Source organism: Phascolarctos cinereus, unplaced genomic scaffold, assembly GCF_003287225.1.
Source record: "Phascolarctos cinereus isolate Bilbo 61053 unplaced genomic scaffold, phaCin_HiC Scaffold_9;HRSCAF=440, whole genome shotgun sequence".
Taxonomy (NCBI): domain Eukaryota; kingdom Metazoa; phylum Chordata; class Mammalia; order Diprotodontia; family Phascolarctidae; genus Phascolarctos; species Phascolarctos cinereus.
Window position 1 is genome coordinate 110,641,517 of NW_027556402.1, and position 26,444 is coordinate 110,667,960.

Genomic DNA, 26,444 nt, shown 5'->3' on the forward strand with positions numbered 1-26,444 from the left:
TATTGTAAGAATCAAATAAGATTAAATGCATAAAACATTTTACAAACTTTAAAAGCCCTATATAAATGTTAATTAAGTTATGGGGTGTGCTTGAAGTCAGCTCATATTGACTTGGGTGAGCCAACTGGGCATTTACATCTTGGAAAACAGCAAATGCTACAAACGATGGCTTGATTTATTGTTACGTTGATTGTCTAGACTTAAAACATTGCTGGAGAAAATGTTAATAATGCAAATTAAATTGGTGCAGATATTTTTCCCCCATAAAGAGCTGGTTGTTAAACATTTACCAGCATACCTCTGGCTAAGTACCTAGTATGCATGAGGAACCTTGCCAAGTTCTGTAGGCATAAAGAAAAATAAAATAAAATCACCCCTGTCATTAAGGGATGTCCATTCAGTTTGTGTGATACAATACACGGCTTTGGACTTGGAGTCAGGAAGAGCTGGGTTCAAACCTTGCTTCAGGGGTTTATTAGCTGCATGCCTCTAGGCAGTCACTTAACCTTTCTGTGCCTCAGAAGGGGGTTGGACTTGGACTTGATAGGTTTTAAGCATCTGAAGCTTACAGCTACACTGACTTTTCTGACATAGGGTATGTATGTGTATGCACGTATGTATATGTGTATATATGTATGTGAAAATGTATGTTCATATACCTATATGTGAGAATATGTGTGTGGTAGGTGGCACAGTGGATAGAGTACCATGCCTGGAGTCAGGAAGACTCCTTTTCCTGAGTTCAAATCTGACCTCTGACACTTACTAGCTGTGTGACCCTGGGCAAGTCACTTCACCCTCTTCGCCTCAGTTTCCTCATCTATAAAATGAGCTGGAGAAGGAAATAGCAAACTACTCCAGTATCTCTGCCAAGAAAACCCCAAAAAGGGTCTCATGAAAAGTTGGACATGACTAAATCAACTCAACAACAAATATATGCATTATATGTGTGTATATAAAATACATCATATATATATATATAATATATATGTATGTGTGTATTTTATATATTTTATATACATACAAATGGAAAGTGTCCCAAAAGTCATGGTGCAGTTGTAAACTTCAGTAGATATGGATAGAATAGCTATTAAAATAGACTTATCGTATCTATTATATGTTAGGCACTGGGGGTATAAAGACATTAAAAAAACAGTCCCTGACTTCAAGGAGTTTACAGTCTATTGGAGTGATAACATTATATAGTTGTACATTATTTCTGTAATCCATAGAAACATTAAATTTTATATCTGCAAGGGATGAGAGTTGGACAATCTAAGAGTATGGGGGGGGGAGGTTTCTAAGGCCTTGTCTCATAACGCCAACATTTAGAAGATATTAACAGTATTGAAGCTTCTAAAGCTGTGTAGAAACAACTGAGCTTAGGACCTCGTTAACAAGAATAATTAGTTCAATTAGGAGGCTGCTAACTGGCTGGACTCTTTCTCATTCTGGCAATCACATTCCAGATAAGCTCTTCCCAAACCTGCATGCCCTTTTCAGCTATGATCTCATGGTTCTGCAGAGTCTCTGCCCGTGGAACCCGAGGGTCTCCTAACTACCCACCACAAATGGATTTATCTTAAGAAGCTGATTTGAGGGTATTTCCTCAGTGTGCTTTGCAAAGCTTTCTGTGGGCACCAAAATTTCTAAGTATGTTTGTACTAGGATCTAGAGCAGGGAGGGAGCTTAGATAGCGTTTCATCCAATACCCTTATATCATGAATATAGAAACTGAGGCTCAAAGTTAAATGCCTTAGCAATGGTCAAATTGAGAGTAATTCACAGAGCCAGGAGCTCCTGACACTCAGTCCTTCCATTACTAAAGTATATTATACCTATAGCTCACCATGGTGCCTATTTTTTAATTTAAAAAAAAAATGGGCAAATTCAGCATCCAATATGTGACAAATTGTCCAAATGAGGAGTAATGAACTTCATGAAGGAAGAGCACACCCCTCCCAGTAATCAGTACAGTTTTTTGCTACCCTAAGACCACTTCTAGGTTAAAAAAAGGTTCAGGAGAATGCCAACTCTTCAAACACTTACATTTTATGTATTTTATAGTAGGCTGCACACTTCTCCCATCCTCCCTGTTTATTCAATATTACTGTACTTGTAGATAAGAATGACTATTTATTACACGTCAGATCCTGATGCTTTTTCTGGAAGTCTGTAAGAGCCCCTAAGTGGCATGAGATAGACCATCTTAGCACTGCTTACATTATCTGTCTATCACCACCCCTGGCTGGCTCCAGTAACATAGCTGTGGATACCACTGCCCAGGCGGGTCCTCGGCCTGTTAACTGCAGTGCGTGTCAGAAATCATTAGCTCCTGATTCCTTTGACTAATGTTGCAGTTGATTGTCTGAATCATGTTCCAAAACTGCAAATGAGGCAGAACCATCCTTTCTGTTCACCAACTGTGAAATGGCTAAATAGGCCTAGATTGCCAGAAATCAGAGGAAATGTATTTCCAATAACATTTGACAGTGATTTTGAGTACAAGATGGCCACGCTGATTTTTCCCCCTTATCACATAAAGCATAAATCAGGAGAATTGCTTCCTCCTTTTTTTCCCTCTCAAAGTACCATACTTTATCCAGAGCTAGACAAAACTTTTTGTTACAAGGTGGCACACCTGAGGATTTGCCTAAAATTCACATTATGCAAGATGTAAGATTCAGTGCCTTCTTACTGGCAGGCTAAGTGGGAACAGATCTTATCCCCCTTTTTTTTTATTGTCACCTCTCTGACTGCCCCTGTTTGGCTTGTATGTAGTGTTTGGGACTAGGGGGGATTTCCTTAAGCTCTTTTATGACTGATAAGCTTGTAGGTGAAACTGGGGATCGAGTGCCTCCATTGTGACTGTTCGGTAATGGATCTCATTTATTTTTAATCTGAGAGATCCTTAATGACTGAAGTAAAGCATGCTCTGCTGAACAGAATGCTTTAGTCTCTCCTTAATATTGACTGGTGTTAGGGAGCTCCTGTTGATAAAAGGTGGGGCTAAATTTTGGCCAGAGGAGCTGAGGCGGATGGATAATGAAGGAAAAGGTGGTATATACAAGAAAAAAAAAACCCACAACATTCGTATCAGGTCCAGAGAGAAACTATTTAGCTGTGATTATGCTATCCAAATATTGGCAACTTACAAATGGTTTATGGTCCAAAAATTCATTTGTAAGGCTGTCATTTGGAACTTGGAACACATTTTTCCCCCTAGAAACATCTTCTGGTTAGTCTCCCAGGTGGATTCAGTGCACGCATCTAGCATCTAGCCCAGACTGTAGTTAATCAGTAGTCCTAATAGTACCAGCCTAGGTTCAGGGTCCCCATCTGGTACAAGAGTGAGGAGGGAAAGGAAGACAGTTTGAATCCTTCTTCCTGGGTGCAGGGCCAGCTACAAGCACATTTTTGAAAAAGGCAGCATTTGTCTTAGTGAAGGCAAACGAAAGCCTACCAGGCAACCTGGTCCAACGTGGGGTGTGTGTGTTGCCTACATTCGTGTGTGTGTGTGTGTGTGTGTGTGTGTGTGTGTGTGTGCGCGCGCATGCTGGAACAGCACCTGGCTGCCTGAGAGGGAAAAAGAACTTTAAAAGGAGAAAATCCCTGCAAAGGCCTATGCAGAATGAAATACCTCTAAGAGCTACACCTACCCCACCCATTCTTCCTCAAATAACAAAGTTAGTAACCCTATTTTATTTTTTTTTATTTTTAAAAAATTTTTTGTGACCCTGTTTTCAAATGCAAATGGCAAATGTGGTTTATGGCTTGTTTTACTTAACATTTTTTATTAAAATAATGCATGGAACTATGAATTATAATATAAAACTATGACAACATCAAAAGCTCTGTATTTGGAGTCAAAGGATATGAGTCCAAATCTTGTTGTGGGACATGGGGTAAGTTCCTTCATTTGTTGCTGTTCATTCATTTCATTCTTGTCCCCATTTTGAGGTTTTCTTAGCAAAGATAATGGAGTGGTTTGCCATTTCCTTCTCCAGCTCATTTTGCAGAGAAGGAAACTGAGGCAAACAGGGATAAATGACTTACCCAGGGTTACACAGCTAGTAAGCAAGTGTCTGAAGCCAGATTTGAACTTGGGACGATGAGTCTTCCTGATTCCATGCCTAGTGCCCTATCCACTGTGCTACCTAGTTGTCCCAGCTTTCCCTTCACTTCAGCGTGCCTCAGTTTCTTCACCTATAAAATGAAGAAATTGGAGCTTCACATAAAATCATAGATTTAGAGCCCAAAGGGGCTTGTGATCCTGTCTAATCCAATCACTTCATTTTACAGATTTGACAACTGAGACCCACGTTCCTTAAGATTTTACTCAAGGTCACAAAGATCACTAAGTTGCAGAGCAATGAACCTGAGTCTTTTGTCAGTCCATCAGTAGACATTTCTTTTTTTTTAGTTTTTTTTATTAATTTATTTTGATTTATCAACAATCACTTCCATAAACTTTTAAGTTTTAAATTTTTCTCCCCTTCCCTAGACCCTGTGGAAGTGCTGGGCTTTTCCCTCCAAATACAGCTGGATTTTCTTTCCTACTATACCATACTACAGATGTTCTGTGAGTTTATTTTATCCTCACAACTCTATGAAGTACAAAAATAGGGATATCATTATCCTTATGTTGTCAATGGAGAAGGAAATGGAGTCACAGCGAGGTGCAGTGGGGTAGAGCATTGGGCTGGGAGTCAGGAAGACTCATTTTCACGAATTCAAATCTGACCTCAGACACTTATTAGCTGTGTGACCCTGGGCAAGTCACTTAACCCCTATTTGCCTCAGTTCCTCATCTGTAAAATGGGGCCACACTGGAGAAGGAAATGGCAAACCACTCCAATATCTTTGTCAAGAAAACCCCATGGACCAAAGTACATGGAGTCACATGGAAACTGACTGACACACTATGAACGACTGAACAATAAACTGAAGAAAAAGGGGGTGTGAGATGGTACTACTAACTTTTAAATGAGTCACATATATTTAATAAGATTTTATTTTCCCCCAATTACATGCAAAAACAATTTTTAACATTCCTTGGTTTTTGTTAAGTTTTGATTTCCAAATTCTCTTTGCCCTCTCCTCCCTTCTGCCATCCCCAAGGCGATAAGCAATCTGATACAGTTTATACATGTGTAGTCAGAGTCACCTGTTTATTAATGTGTACCATCGGCCCACATCATCACAGAAGCCTCTTCTCCCTTCTGCTCTCCACTGCTAAAATGATGTAAGACACTGAGCTATACAATACAAAGATCTAAGACATCTCCAAAGGCCTCGTGATGGAAACTGCTATCCACATCCAAGGAAAGAACTATGGAGTTTAAATGCAGATCGAAGTATACTATCGCTATTTTTTTTTCTTCTGTTGAGTTTTGTTTCCTCTTTTTTGGTGGTTCCTCCTATTGGTTCTAATTCTTACTTACAACATCACTAATGTGCAAATGTGTTTAATAGGAATGTATATGTATAGCCTATGTCAGATTGTGCACAGTCTTGAGGAGGGTGGTGGGGAGGAAGGGGGAGAAAAATTTTAAACTCAAAAGCATATGGAAGTGATTGTTGATAAATCAAGCTATAGCAGAAAGATTGAGTAAGAAGGCTAGGGCATGAGTGCCCTATTCCTTATTACCTGTGTGACCTTCAGCATATAAGCTGAGTACTGAGAATGATACCAGGTTTACATAAGACATGGTTCCTGCCATTGATCCGTGAGTGATAAAACACCAACACAGATATACGCATTGTCATCTTCAGTGATTCTTATCCCCATCTTCCACAGAGAATCTGCAGCGTGCTGGAGTTTTGCTCTTCTAATGTTTCATGGATTTTAGTGCAGCATTTGGACTCTGTGTTATCCTTTGCTCTCCATACATGCCTGGCCTCCTCCCTTTCTGCCATACATGGCCAGGAAGACATGTGCAAATCATCTTTGGTAATACACTACAAATTTCTTGTGTGCGCCATGTACATTTCACTTGAGGTAATTGGGCTAGATAATCTCAGAGATCCTTCCTTTTGAGTTATTTGAATCAGTTTATACTTTCTTACTAACACTCAGCTAAAGCCATCTGAGCAGTGGGAAGAGGACTTTGGATGATGGGGGTAGGGCTCAGCTGGGATACAGAGGTAATTTTGGAGGGGCTTGGCTAGGTGCCTCAGAAGTGAAACTTAGGGCAGCCTACAGTTGCTAGAAAACCCTGAAAGAGGGGTATGTGGAGGTGGCAAAGAGGAATAAAAAGAGTTGAAAGGGTTCCAAAAAAAACCATTTTCTAATGTTGAAAGTTTGCCCATGAGTGGTCCCTGGGCCTAAGAATAGACAAGAAATCCTTATATTCCTTCTCCACCACCATTTACACTGTGCGTCTCCTGTTTTCCAAAACCCAGAAAGTCATGCCAGTACTATTAGCAGAATACTGCAAGTATATTTAAGCTTAAATAGGCTTATGTTGAGCTAAAGAAAAATGGGTTAAAAGTCCTGAATGACCATTTTACAAATGAGCTCTTCAAAAGCAGCCCATCTCTACACTGGGGAATGCCATTCTCTCTGCTGTACCACCCATGAGCCTGGTGGTATGAGAGGAACCAGCCCATGACCAGGGTGAGGAATTGCCCCAGCAACTTGATGCGAGTGCAAGCTGAGATTGTAAGCTAGGAGTAGTGACTACCTGGCATGTCCTTCTTTAACCAAATACAACCAAATAGAGTTGTGGACAAATGGAAAATTTAAAGGGGTCGATCTGAAATCAGGAGTGGATAACAGAGCAGGAACAAAGTAAGAATGGTGCTGAGTGGCTTCGTTTGTCTGCTCCCAGATATCCTCAGAACTGCTATGATATAAACAATAGGATATTAGAGCTGTAATCAATGAGGGGCAGTGGAAAGGGCATGAATTTGGAATCAGAAGACCTGCGTTCAAATTGTGTGACTGTGAACATGTTAATTTTTTCTCCGTGCCTTATTTTCCTCATTTGTTAAAGGAAAAGGACGCACTAGATAATTGAGTTACTCATTTCTTACATGACAAGATAAAGCTCCTCAAACTCAGGAGGAGAGTTTTTGTCATTTAACCATACGTGATGGTGAAAGGCAGCATGAGGTAGGGGATAGAGAGCTAACTTTGGAGTTAGGAAGACGTGGGTTCCATCCTGCCTCTGACACATACTGTCTGTGTGACCCTGGGAAATCACCACAAATAAACAAGCCTAGTTTACTAAAAGCCTAGTATGTACCATGTGTGGTATAGTGAATACAGTACTGGGTTCAAATCTGGCCTCAGACACTCAGTAGCTATGTGATCCTGAGCAAGTCACTTTAACCTCTACCTCAGTTTCCTTGTCTGTAAAATGGGCACAATAATAGCCCCTACCTCTTGGGGTTGTTGTGAAGACCAAATAAGAAAATAATTGTAAAGCACTTAGCACAGTGCCAAGCATATAGTAAGTGCTGTATAAATGTAAGATATTATTATTATTATTATCTTCATCATCATCATTATCATTATTGTTACTTGGAGTCAGAAAGAGTCTTGGCTTTGAAATTCTGCCTCAGACACTTAGTAAAGTGACCTGGCACAAGTCATTAATCTCCCTGGGCCTCAGTTTCCTCATCTATAAAATGAATGGGTTGGACTTCGTGACCTACAGTCTGTCGCAGTTCTGAATCTCTGATCCTCTAGTTCTGTTACATATGAGCGTGAATAGAATCCCAGCACTCAGAGTCTATATGCTGCAGAATCAGTGCTAGTCTGCTTTGCTGGAGGGAGTTTCTACACTGGGACTTCCCTATATCAGTGAAACCGTAGATGCAGTCAAACAAACAAACAAAAACCACCAGATCACTTGAGAGTAATGATCAGTCCAGTTTTCTGTACGTTCTCTAGCCCACTGATTCTCTCAACCAATGAGAATCCTGATAAAAAAGGCAATGATTCCTTGAAGTCTGTCAATGTGATTTCTGCAGGTAGATTCCACATCAAAACCAGCCTTTTGTTCCTTCTCTCCTTAAGAAAAAAAATGAGTGCTCGGATGGGTTTGTTTTTAGGAGGTAACAGAAGTTATGTCTATTTGATTTTAAGCATGTGGGCTTATATTTTGAAAGGAAGAAAGAAAAAAAGCATTTAGTAAGCACCTACTATGTAAGTAAATACTAAGTAAGCACTGTGCTAAGCACTTTTACAATTATTATTCCATTTAATTTATTTTATAATCATTATTTCATTTAATTATCACAACAACCCTGCCAGGTAGGTGTTATTGTTATCCCCGTTTTGTAGTTGAACAAACTAAAGCACACAGAGGTTAAGCGGCTTACTCATGGTCACAGAGCTAGGAAGTGTCTGAGGCTGGATTTGAACTCGGGTCTTCCTGATTCCTGGCCCAGCCCTCTGTCTGCTGCACTGTCTAGGTGCTTCTTAAAAGGATCTTCAAGTACTTGGGAGATGAACTCCAGCTCCCTCTAAACCTCTGATGACAAACACCATTGTCAAAATATTTTTAATCTGTATCTCATTAAGACTTACTTCTCCTTTAATCAGGATCATACCGGTAGACCCATAGAGGAATTTATCATATGCGGTTATAACCCTATACGAACCTTTATTTAGAGTCCACTTAACCCGCTACCTCATGTTTTTCTCTTTGTTTTCATCTTGACTCATCCCCTCCCCTTTTTATGAAACTTTGATCATACTCAGTACTCAGAGACCTCAGAGATGGGACCAGATTTTTCCTTTCATTAAATATTTTGAACTTGCCAATTTTTTCTCCTCCCTTTTAATATTTGGTTTGCGCTCCCAGATGCTAACCTTTCAGACCCTGGCTTTGTTATCAACATATTGTTTGCCACAGGGGTAGGTCACCAAGTACAGTGGGGCCCTCTTATAAGGTGTCTGGCTCTTCATTTAAGGTAGCCTGCTGAGGCTGTGCCTTTTTTTTTTTTTTGCTCAGTTGTTCTAAGTTTCTTAGTTGTTCTAAGCTTCCACGGTTTAGCATGCCCTCCCTAATCACTTTAGCTCTCATTGATCCCCCTGTCCTCTGAGCTTGAGACTTATTCTGCATGGCCCCAGAGGGCCAGAGCAATGGATGAAAGTAGCAAGAGTCAAATTTGGGCTTGATGTAAGGAAAAAATTTCCCAATGGACCCAGAGCCTTAAGCGATTGGGAGTTCTTGCACCTGAAACCAATTCCGTTTAGCGATCATAGATTTAAAGCTAAAAGGGACGTTGGTGGTCATCTAGTCCAACGCCTGCATTTTACATAGGAGGCAAGGCTAAGTGACTTGCCCAGAGCTACGGATTACAGGCGTAGCTGTAATCTGGTCAGCTCCCCTGGTTCCCATTTAATGAACTCTATTCTCCCCATTGCCTCAATCACTCCACTTCATAAGTATTTAGGGAAGTTCATTAACCAGACATGGTGGATATCTGTGTTCTCACCCTGCTACTAACCAGCTGCTTGACCTTGGTAGCAATCCTGTCAGGGCCAAGACTCAAACTCAGGTCCTCTGATTCAAAACTCATTGATCTTTCCATTGTGCCATGTTCAAGTGGAGGAGTAGAGAGGGGGAAGAAACAGAGACTCCAGAATACCCTGAGACCAATGGGCATTACCATTATTCACTCGTCTTCAGCATTGCATGGGTCTTCAATGTCACACGGATGCAGGCAATCACCCTGTGCAGCAGTGAGCTAAGGAGGGGGAGGGGGACAAGACTGGTGGGTGGGTGGCATCCCAGAGCATGGTAAAATGGAGGTGCTTGCTTGCTTTTTGGCACTTAAAGATCAAAACCTTGGAGTCAACTTAGACTGCTCTTCTTTCTTCTCTATGTATGGTGGAGTGAAGAGAGGGGTACAGTTAGAATCATGCTGTAGTAGTATATTGAAAGTTTTTATAGCTGTTTTTCAGTCATGTCTGACTCTTCACGACCCCATTTGGGGTTTTCTTGGCAGAGATACTGGAGTGGTTTGCCATTTCCTTCTCCAGTTCATTTTACAGAGGGGGGAACTGAGGCAAACAGGGTGAAGTGAAGTGACTTGCCCAGGGGCGCACAGCTATATTTGAACTCATGTCTTCCTTCTCTAGTCTTTGAGCTCTATGAACTATGCTACTCTTACCTAAAGCAGGATTCCTGACAAGTTGTCATCTGGCCTCTGCTTAAGAAACTCCTGCCATGGGGACCTCACTACCTCCTGAGGCACAACCAATTTCACTTTTGCTTTCGGACAGCTCTAATTATCAAGTAGTTTTTTCACATGTTTTTGAGCTGACAAACGTCTCTAGTTTATTTTTATTAATTTAATTATTGCTTAACCCATTATTGCTAGTTTTGCCTTCCAGGGACAAGGAAAAGAGGTCTAATCCCTCTTTTTTTATGACAACCCTTCAAATATTTAAAAGCAGCTGATTCTTCTCTCTCTCCCTCCCACCACCACCAAGTCTTTTCCAGGCTAGACATTCTCCTTTCCTTCAACTGATCTGGCATGGAATGGTATCTAGTGTCCTGGCTATCCCAGCCAAATCTTCTGAATCTTCTCCATTTTGTCATTGTCCCTAATATTAAATCCCATACATGATGAAAGCCTCATGCTATTTAAGTGTCCCACACCAGCAAGTGCCTCCAAGAACACCCAGACTTATCTGAGATGTTTTGTAGTAAACAACTTAAAACCTAGATAGTTGCAGAATTTCTGAAAAATACAATACCTTCTCATATCCTGGTTTCAAAGAAGGGATTTCTCAATTAATTGATTTTAGAAGCTGAATTAAAGAGAACCATCCCTTCCTCCCCCCACACCCTATTCAGATTGTCAGAATCTGCCTCAGACAGTTGGATTTAGGGCATATTCACATCCTCCCTCACACCTCCTCTCTATCCCAAGCCTAGCCAAATGACTTTCACTAATCCTTTCTTAGAAATGTGCAAAAAGGATTTCCATAGAGAGTCTTTAGAGATTTCTTGTGTCCTCATGTGTGTAATGGGTTGGGTCAAGTAACAATGAGGGAAGAAGAAAGAATGGGATTTCATTTTATGTATTTTTCCTCCTGCCCATTGGAAAGGAAAAAAAAAGATGAAAGGGGAAATTATACAATACAGATGATGTGAGTGTTAAATTAAATTAAGATCATATGTTTGACTGTGGCAGCTCTAATCCTTTGATTATCGAAGAGGTCATCATTAATGGAGTGCATTTGTAAGAAAGATTTTTAGTGTATATTAAGTCCTGTTTAACAGATTTTGTGTGTATGTGCACAAATAATGAAAGATATAAGCAATAAAATGACTGATTGAAATGGAATGTAGCCTAAACTCATGCTTTTTAAATCACTATTTGCAAAAAGAAAATGCTGTTTTAAGCTGTTATATTAGAGGAATATTCAGTGCCTTATGTCACTTTGAGTAGTGATGCATCACTTGAAAATCATATTTGAGAAGCATTCAATTATTCTTTCACATTGAAAATTATGTGGATTGGGAAATTTGGGGCTATGAGGCCAAAAGCAAAATAATGTTTGTTGGGAGAAGTCACTGGCGTTGTTGACAAAAGGCTGGTGCAGTTCAAGTTCTATTCAAGAGAAACAAACCAATATTTCTGTTTTGATGAATCAAAGTGTTTTGTGCTACAAACATATAAAAATAAGTGTTGATATAAATGAATGAGAAGGCACGGATTAAGTAGTAACTATATGCCAAGTGTAGCTAAAGGCAAAGGATACACATAAAATAAGAAGACAATCTGTGCTCTAAAGGAACTCACATTCTAATTGGGGAAGAAATAATTACAGTAGAGTTTTTCTTCAGGGGCGATAGAGGTCCTGAAGTTCTAAGAGTGCAGCAGGGTGGCTACAAAGCCGAGGAGTCTCCAAGGAGATCAGGATATCAGTCCTTCAGGTCAGAAAGCCTGGAGGAGTGTGGCCCACCAACATTGGGAAGTGGGGAATGGACCTAAGGGTCTCTGGAATTCTGGATTCCCTCTAGCAGAGCTGAGGATTGAAAAGTCAGTGTCTGACCAGGGGGAAAAAAGAAGAGAAGGAGCCATGTGACAGGAAGATTTGGGGTGGACACAGAGACATCCATCCTGGGTTTTTCAGAATCTCCCGTGGGCAGCCAACAGTGAGAGAGGGGGAATATGGGGTATTGTGACTGGTATAAGCTTAGGCTGGGGGAACTCCAGGCCACTCTCATGGGGTCTGGGACAGAGTCCTGCAAAATAATATCAAAATAGTTGGAATTCAAAATCCGAAGTATCTGATGCTGTAATTATTTTATTGTGTGTGTTTTTTTCTCTGCATGACAGGCTTTCGACATCTTCTCAAATATCTCCATAGCCCTAGATGATCCTGTTGGCCTAAGTAGGGCCTATGAAGCCATAGGGAAGGTCCTGGTAAGGTAAGTTATCCTTGTCCTGCTGTCCCCATGAATTCACTCAGCTATGAAAGACTGAAATTGTTTGAGGTCTGTCGCTTCCCATTACTTGCTGCTTAAATTTTAAGCAGTGCCCTTCTTAAATGAGCCTTTGCACTGATGCTTATCTTAACCAAATATGCTTTTCTTTTTAAAGTATGGTTCCCACATTCTTCTTGGTCAGTAAATTGTTTCCTGTGTTGTTACTGTTGACTTCCTTATTTTCCCTAAACTTTGTAATAACCTTGAAAGACAAGGGAGAAATCAGGTCACATTTTGTAGGTTAAAAAAATCAGAAAGTGTGGAAGCACACGTGAGACCGCAGTGGATATGCCTCACGGTATATAACCTTTGCGGAGAATTCTTCTTGGAGAAAAAATGTCTAGTTATTGTTCATCCCTGCTCCTTTCGTGAAATTTTTGGTGCATCAAGCAGATGAACATAGACATTTGGTTGCAATAGCAATAATCTTATCATTTCACTTTAAGCCGTCTTGAAGTCATGGTTATAATATTAAAAGAGAGATGCCAGTACTTAGCATAGTGACTGGCACATGGTAAATACTTAATAAAAAAATTTTTTAAGGAGGGGAGGAAGGAAGAGTGGAAGGGAAGGAAAAGGAAAGGAGGAAAGTAAAGGAAAGAGGGAGGGAGGGAGCAGAGGAGGAAGGATGGAGGGAGGGAAGGGAAAGAAAGAAAGAAAGAAAGAAAGAAAGAAAGAAAGAAAGAAAGAAAGAAAGAAAGAAAGAAAGAAAGAAAGAAAGAAAGAAAGAAAGAAAGGAAAGAAAGAAGGAAAGAAAGAAAGAAAGAAAGAAAGAAAGAAAGAAAGAAAGAAAGAAAGAAAGAAAGAAAGAAAGAAAGAAAGAAAGAAAGAAAGAAAGAAAGATGGAAGAGTGGAAGGGAATGAGGGAGGGAAGGAAGGAAAGAAGAAAGGGAGGGATGGAGGTAGGGAGGGAGAGGAAGAAAAGGGAATGAGAAGTAAGGGAGAGAGGGAGGGAGGAAGACAAAAGGAGGGAAAAAAGGAAGAGAAGGAAGGAAGGAAGGAGGAAAGGAGGAGAAAATGGGCATGCCCATTCCATGGAATTTTTTTTTAAGATTTGTCTTTGACTTATCTCGGTTATGATCTCTTTCAGTTCAAGTTACTTCCTATGGCATCATGGCTGAAGTAGTACTTTAAGGCCACACAAAATAAGATTATAAGGTTCTTGGAAAGATCATAGTTCTCAATATAATGTACTTCCTTATCCCAAGTGGACATCGTAGTATAATGAGATGAGCACAGGTTTGAAGTCATAGTACCTGGTTTTGATTCCCAGCCTGACTACTTACTTGACTAGGTGACCATGAGCAAGTGACTTCACCTCTCTGGGCCTCAGCCTTCTTACCTGTAAACTGAGGGACTGGGCCAAATGGTTTCACAGGTCCCTTATAGCTCTAAATCTTATATACAGTAGGATATACAGAGTGCTTCCATATTTCGTTGTACATGTGATCACACTGATGGGGGTTCTCCCTCTAAGGATGCAGATCATAGTAACCCATCCTTGCCTTCTCAACCTGTATGACTCTTGTGCATGTCCTCCCAGAACTCCTCAATAATAATAACAATAATAACTAGCATAGGGCATAGCGGTCCTGTGATTTCACTGCTGTAGGTAACTCCTGGGGAAGAATTTGCTCTACCAGGGCAGGTCAGCATCTTCTCTACAGCGTCTTTTCATGAAAACCTTCATAATAACAAAGTGAGAGAGATACTACAAGGAATACTTTCCTCTACTTTAAATGAGAAAACGAGGCTCAGAAAAGAAACAAGCATTTATTAAGCACTTACTATGTGCAGGCATTGTGCTAACTACTTTGCGAATATTATCTCATTTAATCCTCACAGCAGCCCTGAGAGGTCGGTGCTGTGATTATCCCTTTCTACCTTTGAGGAAGCTGAGGCAAATAGAAGTCAAGTGACTTGCCCAGGGTCACATGGTCAATAAGTGTCTGCGACAAATTTGAACTCAGGTCTTCCTGACTCCAGTCCCAGTGCACCATGTCTCCACCTAGCTGTCCCTTAGCACTAGGTTAACTACGAGCCTGTTAGAGGCAGGATTCACATCCGGGCCTTTTTTCGTAAGTCCAGTGTTCTTTCTCCATATGTCTCCTTGATGTGCTAGGGACCTTCTTCTACATTTGCTCATATGACATGAGTGCCTGTTCTAACTCACCCACTAGGTGACCTTCCAACTCTCCTTCAGCCGTGCATCTCTTGGATGATTGTGGCGTGGTGGATGGTGCGCTGGCCTGAAGCTCTGTATTTAACCCCAGCATCAGACTTACTTGATATGGCACCCTGGGCAATTTAGCCTCTCTGAGCCTCAGTTTTCTCATCTGTCAAATGGGGGTGACAATAGCACCTCCCTCATAAGATTATTGTGAGGATCAAATGAGCATAGAGAATGAAACAGAGAGAGAGATATATAGATGTATAGATACATATATAAACATACATGCAGCTAAGTGGTACAGTGGATAGAGTTCCAGGCCTAGAGTCAGGAAGACTCATCTTCCTGAGTTCAAATCTGGCCTCGGACACTTAGTAGCTGTGTGACCTTGGGCAACACACTTAACTCTGTTTGCCTCAGTTTCCTCATCTGTATAATGAGCTGCAGAAGGAAATAGCAAACCACTCTACTATCTCTGCCAAGAAAACTCCAAATGGGGTTGTGAAGAGTCAGACACAACTGAAAAATGATCAAAATTTAAGAGATATGTATATATATATATAAGTATGTGTATTTTATATATCTATATACACATATAATATAGATGACATATAATATGTCAATACATATGTGTAATTCTTTCAAACCGTAACACACCATATAAATCATGTTGAAATTATTTTGTTCTTATTATCATCCTAGTTATTAGTATTTTCTGCTACTTTTTTTCCACAAGTCATCATTGGTGAGATACTTCAGCCTGTTTTCTCTAGGTGTAAGTGTATATTTCATCAAACGTTAAATAATAAAAAGGCATTACGATAGCCTGAACTTCTAATTTCTTTTCATCTGTATTTCATGGTATCGTAGATAACAAGCTAGAAGGGACCTTAAGGCCAACGCGTCCAACCCCTTTGCTAAGACCTAGATAAGAAACCAAGACCTAGAGAGATTAAGTGACTTACCCAGGGTGACTCAAATAAAAAATGTCTGAGGCAGGATTTGAACCCAGATGTTCCTAACTCTTGATCCACTGCCCTATTCAGTCTGCCAATCTTGTATTTTGTGCAGTAATTTTTTTATTTTAAGAACCTTTTAAGCACATTTAAAAAAAAATTTACATTGTTTATATCTTACATTTATTTTACATTGAGTCCTACGTATTTAAAAGTGAAGCCATTATCATCTGCAATCATTTATGTGTACCAAGAAAGCTAATCATTATTAAAAATATGCCAAGGGCCGATGGCAATCGCACTGGCCTCCTGAGGACCAGTGAGTTCACAGTAACTGTGTAGTCTAAGTTGACAGACATTATGTTGACAAAGGAGGTGCTGGAAATGTTCTCAAGGGAGACTGAGGGAGCAACCGGGAGGAAGAGTCATCAGGGGACATTTTAGTCTCTCCAGATAAAGAACAGTGGCAGGCTATGCTCAGGGCTAAGCCAACGATTCCTTAGCTCCACTCCCAAACAAGATGGAATGGAACAAAATGACTGCTTAAATCCATAGAAAGGAAAAGTTCTTAATAAGGAACACTAAAGCCCATTTTGGGTTAACCAACTCCATGCTTCTTTGGCCAGTTCTGTGGTGCAATGGATAAAGCTCCAAGCCTAGAGTCAGAAGGCCCTGAGTTCAAATCCAGCCTCAGACACTTATTAGCTGTGTGACCCTGGGCAAGTCACTTAACCCTGTTTGTCTCAGTTTCTTCATCTGTCCAATGAGCTGGAGAAGGAAATGGCAAAATCACTCCAGTATCTGTTCCAAGAAAACCCCAAATAGGGTCATGAAAAGTCAGTTATGACTGGAACAACTAAACAACAACAAATAGCCTAAAGTAAAAACTGACTTCTATATAGCTTGTCCAACTGCTGTGCCTACGCTCACTAAATTCATCAAAGATGCACTCAGGCCACCGTCTTACCCTGGCCTAAGTCTCTATGGCTATGCATCACTTTACATAATCAATGTATTCTTGAAAAGTGTTTTATTATACCAAAAAAACTTTTTTTAAATTTAAGAAGTGTTTTGTTGGTAAAATTAATATCTTTCTGTCAATCACCATTATCATTTCAGTAGTGCATCCCCAGAGGAAAACAGTTTTACTCTAGGCCAAAAACAAAAAAAAAAGTTTTCCCTTGAGTGAAATGTCCTCTGGTCAGTGATGAGTAAGGAGAAGTCCTTCTGTATTTGCCTTTGCTCTGGGGTACGTATATTCGACAGTGCACAGACCCTTCCCTGACTCTGACTCATGTTGGATTCTTCCTGTGTCAAGGTTCACATGGAATCATCATGTGTACTGGGATACTGATGTATAATTCTGTTTCCAACGGTAATTGGCAAAGCCTTGGGTGACCTCAGCCCTTTCTATTGTCAAATAATTCTCAACTCAATCTCTTGTTGGCATCTAGAATCCCTGTGCCTGGACTTGTATTCCTGATCCAGTTCTGTGGCCATAGCTCCATGGAAGAACAATTACTTGGTGGATTTGAGTTGTGAAAGTCAATGCTGAATATTAATGTAATTCAATTAAATAAAAATTTAAGTACCTACTATATGAGATAATAGTAATAATTGCTAGCATTTACATAGCACTTTAAGGTTTGCAAATTATTTGACAACTATTGTCTGTCCTCACAGCAACCTTGGGAGTTAGACTTAAAGTTTTATTTTTATTAAATAAAATTTTATTTAAAATTCCTCATCTTAAAAATGAGGAAACTGAGGCTGGGGTTGAGTGACTTGCCCTGGATCACACAGCTACTCAAAGTCTGTGGCTGAACTTGAACTAAGTTCTTCTTAACTCCAGATCCAGTGTCCTATCCACTGTATTACTTTACTGTCTCTTAAAAAAAAAAAGCAGCATTGTGCTAGGCTCTGGAGATACAAAGAAAACACACTATAAGAGTTCCAGCCCTGAAGGAGCTTCTCTTCTATACAACATACACAGAGAAGTCAATGCAAAGTCTATGGGATGTCAAAGAGAGAGAGGCAGAGAGAGAGGGAGAAACATAGTGAGAAATAGAGAGGACAGAGACAAAGAGAGACAAAGAGACAGAGCTAGGGGTAGAGAGACAGAGAGAGAGAAAGACAGAAAGAGAGAGACACAGAGACAGAAAGAGGGAAAGAGACAGAGAGAGACATACACACAGAGACAGAAAGGGGGAGAGACAGAGAGGGAGGGAGGGAGAAGACATAGTAAGAAACAGAGAACAGAAACAGAAATAGGGAGACAGAGACAGAGAGACAGAGCTTCAGAGAGAGACAGAAAGGGAGGACAGGGCTAGAAAGAGAGAGGTAGAAAGAGGGAAAGAGACAAGGAGAGAGATGCACAGAGAGACAGAAGAGACAGAGAGAGAGAGGGAGACAGAGGAAGGGAGGGGGGAGGGAGAAGACATAGTAAGAAACAGAGAACAGAGACAGAAATAGAGAGACAGAGACAAAGAGAGACAGAGCTAGAGATAGAGAGACAGAAACAGAGAGAGATAGAGACAGAGATGCAGGAAGAGAAAGAAAGAGAGGACAGAGACAGAAAGAGACACAGAGAGAGATAGAAAGGAGAGAGAGTGGGAGAGAGACAGAGAGAGAGGGAGGGAGAAACATCGTGAGAAACAACACAGAGACAGAAAAAGAGAGACAGAGACAGAGAGACAGAGCTAGGGATAAAGATACAGAGACAGAGACAGAGACAGAGACAGAGACAGAGACAGAGATGCAGAGAGAGATGGAAAGAGAGGACAGGGACAGAAAGAGAGGGACAGAAAAAAAGAGAGCAGAGAGACAGAGCTAGAGGTAGAGACAGAGACAGAGACAGAAAGAGAGAACACGGACAGAAAGACAGAAACAGAGAGAGAGAGAGAAAGAGGGAGAGAGAGACAGAAGAGACAGAGAGAAAGACAGACAGAGACAGAGACAGAGACAGAGAGAGAGGAGAGAGAGAACGAGCTAACAATGGAGCATCGGGACAAGCTTGGATCATAGCTTGCCCCTGAGTTGTGCTTTGAAAGAAGCTGGCCGCTGTGCAGGGGTATTGGGGCTGGTAGAGGAAGGAAGAAGACTAACCATATTTGCAAGTTTTGGAGGGGCTTCTGTCCAACCAGACACTTGAGGACATAAGCATCACTCAGTGCTTCATATTCCCCTTCCCCATCGTGGCCTCCAAAGCCACCATGACCAAGCAAAGGCCACCTTCTTTTTACTTCATATACTGACCAGTTGGCCAAGAAACCATTTTCCAGTGATACTTGGGCCGGAGCAATTGCACCTCAACTCATAGGTACAGACTCTTTGCTCCTGAGCATCATGCAAAGAGTCCACTAATTGGATAGTAGACATGGGAACCTCTTTCTATAATAGAGGTCAGAGCTGTTGCATGCACAGTACAGGGGGCCCTTCTGAGGTTGCTCCAAAAACTTGCCTCATTACTGCCGCCTGCAATCCTAACCCTAATCAGCTGTCTCACAGCATGCCCTATTGACCACCAGAGTACAAATTAGGGAGCCCAGGCAACAGCTACTCACAGCCAGCTCCTACTAAGGAGCTGCTTCAGTGGTAACATGTTTCATGCAAATAAACATACCTTTGATATTATAGGCTCTGCAAAGGGAGGCTACAAGCTTGAACCAAAGAAGAGCTTTCAAAGTCTAACTATTATCGATTCATGTATTAGTCATGTGACATCCATCGGAGGAAAGAATACTTAGCAAAATCATTAAAAGTTCAGTTAATTCTTATGTTATCAAGTAGGACTATTCTCTGAAGTACTACCTAAGCCTTCTCCAGTTATTTGCATTTATTAGTAAAAGAGAGAGACTTGAACTTGAAATGAATTAAAAGGCATCATAGTGTACATGCCTGGCTGGAAAATAAGATGGAACACTTGTGTAGCGAAAATGAAAGTTAAGAAAGTCCAAATGATATCCCCCAGAGTGTAGACCTGACTCTATAAAGATTGCTCATATCTTTACCCTACGTTTTTAACCTTTATTATGGCATGAACCCCTTTGGTAGTCTGGTGAAGCCAGTGGTCTCCTCAGGATATTAGTTTTAAGTACGTAAGATAAGATACATCTAATAGCTGCCTACCAAACACTTCTGTAGCACTTTAAGGCTGGCAAAGAGCTTTCCATTGTTATCTCAAAGTGCTTCACAAATGTTATTTCACATGATGATTATATAGGATTACAAAGGAAGCCAAAAGTTAGTGAAAATAAAGATTTTTTTTCCCATCTGAGTTCATGGACCCCCTGAAATCTACCTACAGACTCCTGTCACAAAGGAAATGCAAGAGGTGCCAATAGAATGAAAGATCCTGGCGGGGAGGAACATTTTCATTTATGTCCTTGTATATCCCCACAGTGCCTAATAATCAATTGAACAAATGTTTATTAAACTAGTATTATGTTCAAGGCACTGGAGATACAAAGGAAAAACGAAACAATTCCTGCCTTCAAGAAGATTACATTCTACTGGGAACAAGAGCAGAATAAAGCACATATATAAATGTCACACTGACTACCCTGATCCCCACTTATACAAGTAAGTAGAGAATAAGAAAAGTAAGGAGAGAAAGAACACTGATAACCGGGGAGATCCCCAAAGGCTACATGTTGAAGCTGGGCCTTGCGGGAAGAAAAGAATTCTGGAGGACTGAGATGATGTCAGATTACATAATCTAGGTCCAGGGAATGGTATTATATAAGAGTGGAGAGAGGGGAGAGATTGACTATTGTCTAGTAGCCCAGTTTGACTGGAGCATCTAATTCATAAAGAAAGTGATATAAAACAAGGTTGGAAAGGCAGATGGGAGCCAGACCGTGGAAATGCCAGCCTGAGCAGGTTTTTAATTCTATCTTATAGGCAAGAGGCAATGACTGAGGGTTTGGGAGCAAGGCTGTGACATGACCAGATCTATGCCTTAGGGAGATAACTGGGGCAACCATGCAAAGGATGGATTGGAGATGAGAGAAGCTGGAAGGAGGGAGACCAATTAGGAGGTTGGGACAATTCTTTGTGATGAAGGCCTGAACTAGCATAGTCAGCTCAAGAGTGGAGAGAAGAGAAAACATGCAAGAAATGTAGAGTTAGATTGGACGGGACTTAGAAATTGGTTGAATATTATAGGTAGGGGCAGAAAGGAGGTGAAAGAGAACCACAGTGACTCTGAGGTTAAGAGCCAGAGTCATGGTGAGGATGGCACTGCCCTGGACATTAATTGGCTAAATTTAGAAGGCATGTACACTTAGGAAAAATGATGGTGAGAGTTCCATTTTAAATCTATTGACTTAGAGATGGTGATGGGATATCTAGGTGAACATATCCTGCATATAGTTAATAATGAAAGGCTGGAGTTCAGGAGAAAGACTAGGGCTGTTTTGCAGATTAGGAAATTATCTGCATAAAGATAATACTTTAACCATTGGGAGCTACCTGGATCAGCAAGAGAAGGCACTAAAGAGGAAAAATCAGAGGGTTCAGGGCAAAGGCTTTGGGAATAATCATGCTAAGGGGACAAGACATGAATGAAGATTCAACCAAAGAGACTGAGAGAGAGTGGTCAGAAGGATAGTCTGATCCTTGCTTTTTATACTATCCTTGTGGACGAGGTAGAGAGACGTGGGCTGTTAGGTTCTTAATGAATGTTGCAATTGAATTGATTTGCTCTGGGTCTGACAAAGCTGCATGCCAAAAATGGATATAGATATAGATGCAGATAGATATAAATATAGCTACAGATATATGCTAGTGGCAAAGCATATGTAAGGGTAAAAACTTTGGTGACTGGAAGCTTTTAAAATGAGTGTGAGCCCTCAAATGAAAACATTTCCAATCCTTACAAACCTAAGGCTTAAGGAATTAGTAACTTAGGCTTTCCCCTGTCTCCTGAATGGCCTAGAGATTGGTGAAATTATTGAGAAAGATATGAATGATGAGCAAGGTTCTCTATTTTGATGTTACCTCAAAATGTTTCTACACATGTATCATGTCCATGTTCATGATACACGGTCCGTTTTTGTTGAGGGCCGATCCTAAGAGTCTGATAAGGGTTTAAGATCCAAGGCAGAGTTTGACCTCTGCTCAGGCTTTCACCCCAAAGGGCTCAGGGATTAAGTGGTACAGCTCCCCAATTCCTTCCTGATAAAGAGGTCTCTGAAGCATCCCTTCTCTCTCTTTGAACCTTAGGTTTACATATTTACTCCTCTATGCAGGTGGCGCCTAGGCACCTGGGAAAACCTTGGAATCTACAACCCAATCTAGGAACCCTGATAGGGAGGAAATTCATGATTGTTACATCCTCAGCAGATGTTCTGGGGAGTATCTCAAGGGGAGGACTCTTTGAAGTTAGGCTAGATCTTCCTTATATATTCTGTGCCCTCAGATGAATAAACTGAGTCAGTAATTCTACTCTGCCTGGCCCATGTCATAAGTTATTTCACGCCTCTCCGTTTGGTGTACAATCTGGTTGCGGGCAACACTGTTTTTTGGTGGAAACACAGATGAATGAATGGATTGATAAGAGAAATATTTCAAAATGACCCTACCACTTCATGCACTATTATCCTTTTACCACTAACTTTTCTCCACAAAGTGAAATTTTAGCCTCAGCGTTTGACACATTGGTGTTCTCATTTGGTTGTTTCAATTGTTTTTGACTCCTCATGACCCCATTTTGTGATTTTTCTTGGCAGAGGTACTGTAGTGTTTTGCCATTTCCTTCTTCAGCTCATTTTATAGATGAGAAACTGAGGTAAACAGGGTTAAGTGACTTGTCCAGGGTCACATAGCTAGTGTCTGAAGCCAGATTTGAACTCATGAGGATGAGTCTTCCTGATTCCATGCCCAGCGCTCTATCCACTGCACAATCCTTGTCAAATCGAATTGAAATGAGAGGTAATAAAACTCAAGTAAATATGTTGCCCATGAAAGCAAATCTGAGAAATTCCATCTTTTCCTCACCTCCCAAAAAATGCATTTCCTTTTCCTTGACAGAATTGTTACCATAGGAATTTTGCCTGAACGGTTCCAACGACCTCAAAGCTCCACCTGGTTTTGTTTCTATGTTCTTAAAGAAGCTCTTTAGAAGTCTTAGAAAAATCCCAGAAATACAGAAGTGGTTGAGATTTTTGCGGCCACAATACGCGGTCCAGATTTGTTGTCAATTTCCCTGCCAACAAGGCTTAAATTATTCCTCAAGTAAAACTCCTCCACTGTAGAGATCTTTAGATCAATCAGTATAAAGTTTCATCTGTGAAAATTACCTTTCTGTTAGAGCTGAGATTAATTTCTTTTTGCTTGAGAGAAATGACATGCCCTAGTAATTTTCATATTTCCTTTAAAAATGGAACATCGGGCCTTTGATGCGAAATTTCCTAAAAATGACCCCCCAAAAATACATCAAAACATTTCTATTCATTCATGGAATTAAGAAAAGCCTTTTACATTTTCTCCTGTCACTGATTCCATTTGCCTTATTACTTTCATCTGTAGCCCACAAACTTGGTGGCACATTCAACAAACCCCTTAGTGGCTGTTTCATCTCTGCTCTATTTGATTTCTTCTCTCTGAGTAAATGATTAAGTTTTCATGCATTGGTTCAACCAAAATCTATGTTCACTCAACCACATCCTTTATTGATTACTTCTACTGCAAACAGTAGGCCAAGTGTGATATACATAATTGGACAGTTGTCAGGGGATGTGGGTGTTAACAGTCCTGTTTTCCCAGTTGGAAACTGGAATCACCTTGATACACAAATATTCTGCACTGCTTCATTCTCATTCTTTGGACCGAGGAGTCCTGTTCCTCGGAATATATGTTTTTAACTCTCTAAGGCCTGGTTGAATGAATCTAATGATTATACCATATAATATGCTCTCCGACTTGCACCTGTGCACTGCATATAGAAAACTGGAATTAATATTTGTCTAACACTTTAACCTTGTCCTTTAACTTATACAAATCATCTGCAGCTTTTCGGGGTGGAAATGTTTGATTTTTCTCCCCCCTGAAGGGAAGATTGGTTTCTAAATCTATTGTTAAATTTAAAATTTAGAAACCTTTTGACCTAAAGAGAGGGCTTACAATATATGTTCCAGATGATATATTAACAATTTGGCTGAATATAGAACTGCATATTACTTGGACAATGTATATTGTATAACCAGAGAAAGATTTTTTTTTCCTTTAGCATTCTGTATCTATGGCAAGCTCTAGGTAATTCCTGGATGTTTCAGAAAGCTATTGCTCTAATAGGGAAAAGAGAGGAGGAAATCAGACTCATCTGGATATAGTTGCATTTTCACTTTGTATTTCTAGTTCACTGAACTTACTCTTTTTCTGCTGTCACATACCTCAACCTCAGCTGGAATAGCTGAGTGTGGGGTGTGCCGCCATCAAAAATATATCTGCTTTTAGGGATATGAACTTAAATAAGCTTCACTGAGTCCATTTGACTATGGAGATGATTTTACCCCAAGGTTTTGGAGAGATGTGTAAAATAAGCCACCAATTTTCATCTTTTTTTCATAGATTCAATTTTCTTTTGAAGGTCACAGTCTAGAAACAGTGCTGAGAAATGCATATTGGGCCAGAAAAGTCTGATGCAGGCTTGCCAAAGCATTTCCAGTTCTAAAGATGATGGTCTCTTACTGAGGTGTTCTCTTGCTTTCCTTTTTTTCCTCTTACCTGATAACAAATGTCTATTATCCCACAATATACAGATAAAAGTTATTATAATATGAATGTCTCCCTGATGTCATCTCTTGCCCATAAAATCTTGGGTTCAGTCTACACCTGAGAAATTCCAGTTCATGACTGACTGTTCTCTGGAGAGCTCTGCTAAATCTTAAGCACAGAACAAGAGAGCCTTGGAAAGGAGGACAGGCTAATAAAGGCTAATTCCTCAAACACTAGAGATGTTTTCTCCCTTTCTTCCCCCTCATTTCACTCAGGAACACAACTTGAAATAGGTTCAGAATCCCATTCTACCCTATTTCTGACCCATAGAGCATGAAGTTAATGTGAGAAAGAAGTTATATAGTAGTTGACCTTTGTTTTCCTATGGAATCACCCTAAGAAAATTGTGTGGGTCATTTTATTTGACACAATACACTTTCAAACCATAACAGAAAGTACAAAGCCAGCTACCTCCTACACAACATCGAAGGCAAGGGGAGCATTAGCACTTCAGCTCATACTTAGATACAACTCTACAGTTTAGTGGCAAACATACCAAAATTAAGCTTTAAAATTGGCATCAGCATCTGTTGCATGTGTTTTTGTATATTTTCAATAATGGCAAATTTTCATCCCCTGTTTTATGGTTGGAGGAGGGAATTGGGGGAAGGGAAGTGATAGCTAAAAGTTATCTGAAACAAAGTCTTGTGAATATTTCAAATATTAATTTTTTCATCTGGTTCGCTTATTATCTCTGAAAGCAGTTCCCAAAAATAATTCCAGGGAATGTTTCGAACAATCTTAGTATTATTTGAATAAGTATATAATCCCACCAAAGTGGCTACTTTGAAAAGGAGAAGATTCATTTGTATGTAAATACAAAGCTTCTTATCCTCAGTCAGAGGATTCAGGACTCTACACCACTCTGGCTTAGCCAAGACATTTGTATTACTTGTAAGGGGAGAATTGGGCCATCAGCACACAAGTGGTGGATCCCACAGCCATGTTCTTCCACCATGTGGAATATATCTGACCAATTTATAATCTTATGTCTAGGTAAGAGAAGACAATAAATCAGAGATGGTATTGAATAAATTAGGGATGGAGTGGATGAATGGTCAGGCCCTTCTTGGGTGCGGCCTTTTGACTGAGTCCAAGTTTTACAGAACAAAGCCTTTTATTAAAGGGATTTGTTCTGTGAAGTTTGGATTGAGTCTAAGTGAGGACCTACAGGGCCACACGTGGCCTCACACGTATGGCTGCAGGTTCCCCACCCCTGGGCTATGGGTTGTCCTACAATACCAGGAGAAGAAAGTTCCTTGCAGTAGCTCCGGAGCCTAGCATAGGTTTAGGCACCTAGAAGGCACTTGCTACTTTTCTGACTGATTGTTGTTTCTTGAGCTTGATGAAGGAATCATTAGTGCCCAAACTGTGATTGTGTCCTTATGCCAGGAATTAGTACTGCAGATTGAACCAGAGCTTTCTATTGTTCTGCTTAGAGACAGCATTTCTTTCTCATGTAGCAATACTTAGTCTACCCACAGATCTTCATGGTGATAAGACTCTTGCTAGAAGCTCAACAAAACAAGACAGGCTGAAGGTCCTGATTTCTCCCTCTGGCACATGGGCATTGTACCTTTTTTTGGGTCTCACTTCCACTAGTCTAGAAGCTTGACAAAATATCCAATTTTTTTTTCCAACTATATCTCAAGTCCTGGAAAATTTCCTTGGGTGGGATAATTCAAAATTTAGTTTCTTAACTGCCACACATAGGACAGGAAGGGGTTGAGTAAACTCCAGACTCACCAGAAGAGAAGAAGAGGGGAGATAAAAGATCAGTCTTTAATCACTATTAACCCACATTTCGGGAATTTTTCTCTTGTTATTCAATTCCAGCCAAGGAAACATGATGGAAGCCCTTACTTTCTTGGAAAAAGTTGTGGAAATTGCAAAAAATACTTACCAAAAAAGAAGAATGGTAGAAGCCTGTACAATGCTTGGGGACATTTACAATGCAAAAGTGAGTATTTTTAGGAAGAAATGAGTAGTCACACCAGGGTAATGTTACCCTCTCCCACCCCATTTGACCCTCACCATATTATACTAATCCTTCTCCCTCTGCCTACAAAATTTAGTAAG

The 26,444-nt window shown here is 40.4% G+C and overlaps 1 protein-coding gene across 1 annotated transcript in view; it reads left to right on the plus strand.

The window, feature by feature from the left end:
• Window positions 1–26,444, plus strand: part of TTC29 (tetratricopeptide repeat domain 29) — a 249,646-nt gene that overhangs the window by 117,568 nt on the left and 105,634 nt on the right. The window contains 2 exon segments of the mRNA XM_020993977.2: window positions 12,313–12,404; window positions 26,202–26,325. Coding sequence (XP_020849636.1) covers window positions 12,313–12,404; window positions 26,202–26,325 — 216 coding nt within the window.